Source organism: Cyprinodon variegatus, unplaced genomic scaffold (assembly GCF_000732505.1).
Source record: "Cyprinodon variegatus isolate N-32 unplaced genomic scaffold, C_variegatus-1.0 Scaffold690, whole genome shotgun sequence".
Classification (NCBI taxonomy): domain Eukaryota; kingdom Metazoa; phylum Chordata; class Actinopteri; order Cyprinodontiformes; family Cyprinodontidae; genus Cyprinodon; species Cyprinodon variegatus.
This window is the reverse complement of record NW_015151143.1, coordinates 406,301-413,387: the sequence shown is the minus strand read 5'-3', so window position 1 is coordinate 413,387 and position 7,087 is coordinate 406,301. Positions and strand designations below refer to the sequence as shown.

General features: G+C 33.9%; 1 protein-coding gene across 1 annotated transcript in view; it reads left to right on the top strand.

Annotated features, from left to right (window-relative positions):
- The first annotated feature begins 6,195 nt into the window (after positions 1-6,195).
- The window catches only part of tbpl1 (TATA-box binding protein like 1), a 6,352-nt gene continuing 5,460 nt past the window's right edge, over positions 6,196-7,087 (top strand). Inside the window, exons 1-2 of the mRNA XM_015394514.1 lie at positions 6,196-6,348; positions 6,455-6,537. Coding sequence (XP_015250000.1) covers positions 6,214-6,348; positions 6,455-6,537 — 218 coding nt within the window. The 5' untranslated portion in view covers positions 6,196-6,213. The remainder of the gene's footprint in view (positions 6,349-6,454; positions 6,538-7,087) is intronic.

Here is a 7,087-nt window from a genome sequence, read left to right as displayed (position 1 = left end):
GTTTACATACTGTATGTTATGACCTAATGAGAATAAGAGCATTGTTCTCCTGGGAAGAAGCTGTACTAGAAATATTCTGACAAACAAACTGTAAACACACTCCTGCACCCTGCGTCAGCTATCTCCCAACACACACACACAGACTTTAATGTGAGTGCTCCGACTTTCTAACCAACTCTAAATCTAAACTTTTATTGTAAACATCTTGGGACAAGAGTAACGTGGCTCTTGGGCAGAGTGGATGTGAACTAAAAGGATCCATTTCAGCAAGAAGAAAACCCTACAAGTATATAGGGAGAGGAGGAAAGAGACAATTCGGTAACCAGGGAGGTAAAACAATCACAGCTCCACTGAATCATAATAAAGTTATTTTTCTGTTTTGCTTGGGACGGGGCCAGGCGGGAGAAGTGTGTGCAGGGATCTGAGAAGAAGAGGGGATTGCAGCATTCAGTATCTTCATAAGCAAGAAATACGTCAAGCATATCAACGCACATGTAAACAAACACTGGTTTGAATGCGCACATAAGCATTCAGGCCTGAGTTTGGTTTAAACAGCTTTATCTTTTTGAGAGGACGTTCTTATCAGTTAGATGTTCTAACTGATGCATTGCAATGTGACTGCTATGAAAACATTTCGATTTGGGGGGAAAAAAGTCACAAAGTCTCATTCTTCCTGCTTAAAGATCGCTGTGGATTATTACACTATGCAGGTCTCATAGGATGACATTCATTGACTAAATTCATTCATGGGCCACAGGAGTATCTGCTTATTCTCTTGCTGATATCACAAACATTCCCAGCTGCCTCTTAACTTTACTCCTGTTCCTTTTGTAGCTGGCTTAAAATTCCCAGTGGAGCGTTTACTGAGCAGATGTTCTAATTTCCCTTGGAGAATTCGCTAATCCTGTTGTTTTAAATGTTATTCCTCTCGAAAATATCTGAAAGGTTTACATATAGTTGGGTGAAAACTGTATTAAATTATGATATATATATATAAAAAGTTTTAATCCTAACTTGGAAGCATTTTTTTGTCACTTTAAAATTTTCAGATATCAGTAAGATTAAGTGTAGTGGTTATTTCATTAGCTATTTTTTGCAGGTGTGGCCTTTTTGTCTTGACTTTGCAAAGAAAAAAAAGTGCAGCTTTTTATACCTATACAGCGCCACATGGGGGCACAAGATACACACAGTTCAAAAAATATATTTTTTAAATGTTATTTTACAAATCAAAGGTAGCTGGCAAAGAAAACTGTTGCATTTCTTAAGAGTTTGAAACTGGACCCAACTGCACTTTGAATAACACAACTTTTTTACTAATCTATTAGAATTTCCCTGTTGTGGGACAATAAAGGGGTTTTCTGTTTCTTTATAAGTCAATAATTCACATTCACATAAATGCATCTATAGGTTTATTTTTTCCGTTTCATGACAGAAGATTTCCAAATAGGATCACAATAACATCTAAATATACGAGATTGTAGCAAAAAGTCATATTGATGCAGATGGTAACCCAAATGTTGGGTTGACAATCAGCAGTTAAAACCCCAGCTCTGTCCTTCTTACTCACTGTGTCCTTTAGAACTTCACCTGGATTATAATCTGCCTATTGATGGAGTGTAGAGGCCTTCAATGGTGCCCGTGTATGGCTGCCTCACTTCTCCAGCTTGGGCTACAATCTCCCATACCACCTTCCATCAGAGTGTGAATGTATGCATAAATGAGTATGCAGTAAATGGAATGTAAAAACTGAATAAATAAAATGTAGTGTAAAGTTCTTTGGAGCCCTCTGACTTAAAAAGGCTTATTATAAATGCAGCTTCAGTGTCACCCTCACAAATATCTCAATTTACACAAATGGCACAAAGCCTGTTGGCCAGAAGTCTTTACCGTAATTTAACCATCCATCCAGGAGGCTAATTTTATTTGCAATTTAAATTACATCTTCTTTAACATATCTTACACTGTAATTGCAAAAACATCAGCAGTTTCTTCTTTTGAACAAAGCTGTGAAAATCTGCCCTCTTTGTTGAATCTGAAATAACTTTTATGTGCTGAGCTGGAAGTCTCCTCTCAAAATAAGGTTGTGCTAAGAGCCTATTGCAATCTGATTAGAATATTTTTGTGTTACTCGAATTGATATTTGAAACTTTGAGTGTTTTTGGTTTTTATTTAGCCTCAGAAGATCATTTCTGACAAAAATCTTAATTGTGTTATCATATAGAAGATAACAGAAAATGCTGTGGTGGTGGTGGTACATAGGCTGGAGGAATGAACACATCCCGCCACAAAAGCAGTTCTTAGTTTATGAACAAGCTAGTTAGATATTTGTTTTACCATCATTATCGTGTTGTTCTTCATGTCAAACTGTGTGGTTTTGACATCATGATGCAATTTCCGAGGTTTGCCTCATCAGTGAAGCTTTATGTCTTTTTGGTACCTTAACCTATTTAAGCAAGTTAAGTGTTACTAATGTAAAATAGTCATGACTTAAATCAATTAAAGAAATTTTCTTAGTTAGCTCATGAAAACATTTGCAGATATTTCAGTAAGAGTGTTAAAAATGTTTAAAATTGCCAAAAAATATATTGAAAATGTAGCTTGCTATTTATTTTGATGATACTTGATTAATATCTTTTGTTAAACACATTTTTCAAACAAACTAACAATATGCTCTTATTCTTTTGTTATAACTATGATAATATTTCAGGATAATTTTTTCATACATTTATTAAATATGGCCATCTTTAGATGTATGAGTAAAATTTTCTTTTGTTAATAAGCACATTTCTAAATACTACATTTCCAAATACTACATTACAACTTCCTGATAATCGGAGGAAGGAATTTTCTTTCCAGTAATGTGAAATCAAGAGGTGCAATTCTATTTTATTTCTTAGCTTTTGAAAGGTTTTAATGAGGTTGGAATTATTACGATTTAAATTGTTTACTATTTACGAGCAAAACGAGATTTTGTCTTTTATTTGTAAAAATAAATAAATAAATAAATAAATGACCATGTCAATGTTGTTTAATTGTTTTATTTTGAAAGACCTTTCCCGGATGGGACGTCACACAATCGTTACTCCCAACATCTTTTATTGTGAAAACTTTAAACGGAAACTCGCATGTTTTCCTGGTTTAGCTACTTTTTTATCCATTGGTTGACTTTATTTAAGTCTGTAACTGCAGAGGGATTGCAGATGAGGTAGCTATAATAATTGCAACACCTCAAAAAATATTTATCTCTGTCTTAATACGCGGAAATCGCATTAAATAAACAAGCTAGTCTTCGTTCAGCACTTAGCCTGGTTAGCTAGTTTTCGTTGCTAACAACTTTCCATTCATTGCAGCCTGTGGCACTCTTCTTTGTTATAGCTTTTCTAATAACAAAATTAGCTGGTTTCACTTCAGTAGCTGGATGGTTCAAACTCTAGAATTTAATTGGTGTAAACTCGGTTATTCTAGTGAGGTTTTACGTTGATAGACGTATTACTACGGTGTTTTGTTTATAGCTAGCAGCCGGGGGCTAAACTGTGTTGATAAAAAGCTGATATTTGGCAAAATCGGTTCATTCCCAGTATACCATTTAACTGCGTATTTCTAAACTGATTAGCTTGATTCTTTCCCGATTTGTGTGTAATATAAATCTGATAAGTTAATGTCTAAAGGTTTAGGTAACTCAGCTTCAGGCACTTAGCTTATTGAAGTTTAGATTTTCCCTGACACAATTTCTTCAGATTTTTGATTGCTGTAGATTTGTCTTCCACGTGCAAATGTAAAACTTGTAAGCCCTCTGTTTTTGGAGTTTATTAAAATCCTAAACTGCACAACGAAGCCTTTTCATAAAACTGAAAATCCACCTGACCCCGTTACTTCAAAACCAAAACACCCCTTACTAGATAGAATAGAAAATCCTTTATTGCCCCAGACTAGGGGGAATTGTGGACCTTACAAATATAAGAATAAGTGGCACATTTAAAAAAACAAACAGAAGACTGTACTGTACAGTGCTTTTACAAATATAAACACTCTACAGTCATCTGAAGAATAAATAATCAATATACAGCTATATGTGAAAATAGCAGCATCACCAGAGATGTGCAAAATGACTGCAGCATATTATTTTAGTGACTAAGACAGAAACAGATGAACAAAATATAAATATGAAGTTGGGGGCATATAATATATTTAGAATTGCAGTCTATGATTAGATGATTAATGGGGAAATGGGTTTCTTGGCTGATCTAAAGAACAGAAGGATGCCTGATAAATATTTTTTTGGGTAGATGTTGAAAATGTTATTAAGGGATAGGCTTTCTTAGAACGGCTATTTAATAATGAATGTAAGGACAAGTATAGCATAGAGGAAAGAGTGAATGAAGTTGATGTATCATAAGAGATGTTGTGAATAAGTAGTTGGAGCTTTAATTGATGGTTAGCGGCAGATAGGTTGAGGGCCAAGTGATGAATAGATAAGTGTATTGATGAATGGAAAATTCTGAAACAAGTGCATTATTTGATGCAAGTTTCTTACGTCTGTTAGTTAAAGTCAATGCTTACAGCCTAAATTGATCTGAAGAATTGATTAAGAGTTACAAACTTTCAACTAGGGCTGCAACTAACCACTTTTTTGCTAATCGGTTCATCTTTTGATCATTTTTTTAATTATTCAACTGATAATTGGATAGTAATAGATTTTAATAAAAAATTCAAACCAGCTGAGGTGAAAACTATGCAACTTCAATGGTTTGAAATTAGTGCATTGACTTTTTTTCCACTTGAATGCAAAATATATATATATATTACTTTGTAATTTGGGTATAGTTACTGCTCTGACAGGGTATGTTTGCTAATGGTGCTAATGGTTTGTTTTAGTCTCACTTTTCTACAGTTAATGGATAATCGATCACAAATTGGTTGACAATTATTTCTATAATCCATTAATTATTTTAAATCCAAATAATTGTATTGGCCCTGATTTAAACAGAGCACTTCGATTGGTAACAAATTATTGCACCATGGATGAAATTACGATTTGGTTATATTTACTTTGTTTAATATTAATCCCTTAGAAATTGATCTAATCTCTTATTGAGTGACAGATTAATTGCGTCAAAAATTAGCCAATTAGAAATATTCTGGGGCTATAAATGTGTCACATGCTCTTGGGATTTCTACATTTGAATACAAATATCTGTACTTTCCACTCTCTACTTTCTCCAAACTGTCCTGTTTCCTCTATACATATTGATTACAACATGATGTAAAAGCTGCAACGAAACAGGGATAGTCATGAAGAGAAAATGTGCAGTTTAAGCACTGCTAGTTTATAGAAATGGACATGGATGAATACGGGGGGGCCAGAAAACTTTGCTGCTAATGGATCAGATTCTGAGAAGCAAGACATTCCCCATTTATTCCCTTTTAATTAGATTTTATATCTACATGCTGATTATCTTTCGAGTACTATTTCAATTCTGTTTGCCACTGTAATGTTGTAAACTCTAAAAGTATTCAGTTGTTTATGCATGACTTCCATTCAGTTCGTTCCATGTAATCCTGTCTAAAATTTAAATTTAGAACCAAAATAGACAGAGTCAATATTTAGGGTTTCTCTACCAACGCTATCAGCTAATAAGGAAAATTATCATATTTTCTGTTCATAGAACTGTTTTATAAGGATAATTTTTGCATTTTTACTCTGTGAAACACGATAAACTTAATTTTGCTTTTATATTAAAGTATGTTGTAGAGGCTTTACTTGTTTTACATTTTCTTAAGTAAATTAGTTCAATCAGTACTTTTACTTTTTCCAAAGTCTTTTTTTTTCTTAAACACATGTATCTGTACTTAAACTTATTATGAATGTGAGATCTTTCCAGAAATCCGCTTCCTCTTTAAGACAAGTCGGTCAACCCTTGCTCTAAGCTCTCGTTGTACTGCACATAAAGAACGCCATTAAAATAAAATCAGATATTTAATGTATAAGAGCTATGAAGGTAATATGATATGATTTGAAAATTGAGAAAAAAATGGATTCGAAAAATTTCGCTGCAATCAATGGCAGACAAATATTATTTCAATTGAAATAGAAAATTGATTTTCAAAAGCTTAACATTTCTTTTTTTTTCTCCGTTTAGTCTCTTCTCCCCATCATTCCTTAAAGTTATGGTGAGGGAAGAGTAAGAAGAAAGGGCCACTAAACACTTTCCAATGGATTCCAAGAACGATGAAGCACTGGACATCATTGTTACGAATGTTGTGGCAACTTTCAGGACCAGATGTCACCTCAACCTTCGCAAAATTGCTTTAGAAGGAACCAACGTCATCTATAAGCCAGAAATGGGGGTAAGGGGAACTTAACCAAGAGGAACCATATCCTCATAGTAGGAAGAAATGGGAAAAAAAGGAAAATGCTGGATCTTTAAAAGTTTGTCAAATGTTTGTTTTTTAGAAAGTGCTGATGAAACTACGGAAGCCCAAGATAACCGCTTCAATTTGGTCCTCAGGGAAAATAATCTGCACTGGAGCAACTAGGTGAGCAAACCTCATAGAAAATATTGCTACATACATGTAGAAGTTGGCATCTGGTCAGAACTAACACTGTAATCACAAGCAGGGCATTTTTCTTTTACCTGAAAAGCTAAGCACTTGTGCTGCCACTTAATTGCTACAATAATAGTAAATGTTGCTGATCTGTTGCTAATACTCCAGCGGCATTATCATGAGACTTACTGTAGATCATTATTGAATAAAGCCTCAGCTTCTTCCTCTAGAGGGTGATAATCATATATTCTGAGAGATGCCTTAAAAAAGCTACTTCAATCAAAACGTTTTAAATTTGCATTATTAAAGATGGACCATCTTTTATTATTTAAAATATTTAGGATGAGGTTGGATTTTTTGCTACTGGATTGTATTGTATTTGGGAGGCTTGTTATTGAATAAATGACGGAAAAATATTGTAATTTTAAAACACGATATTTTATGAATAGACTTTCAAAGAGTATGTTAAAAGAATGAATTCAGAAGGTGGGCAAAACTATTGCTAAAGATAAAGAAAATACAAGGTATTCCCAAAAAAGTA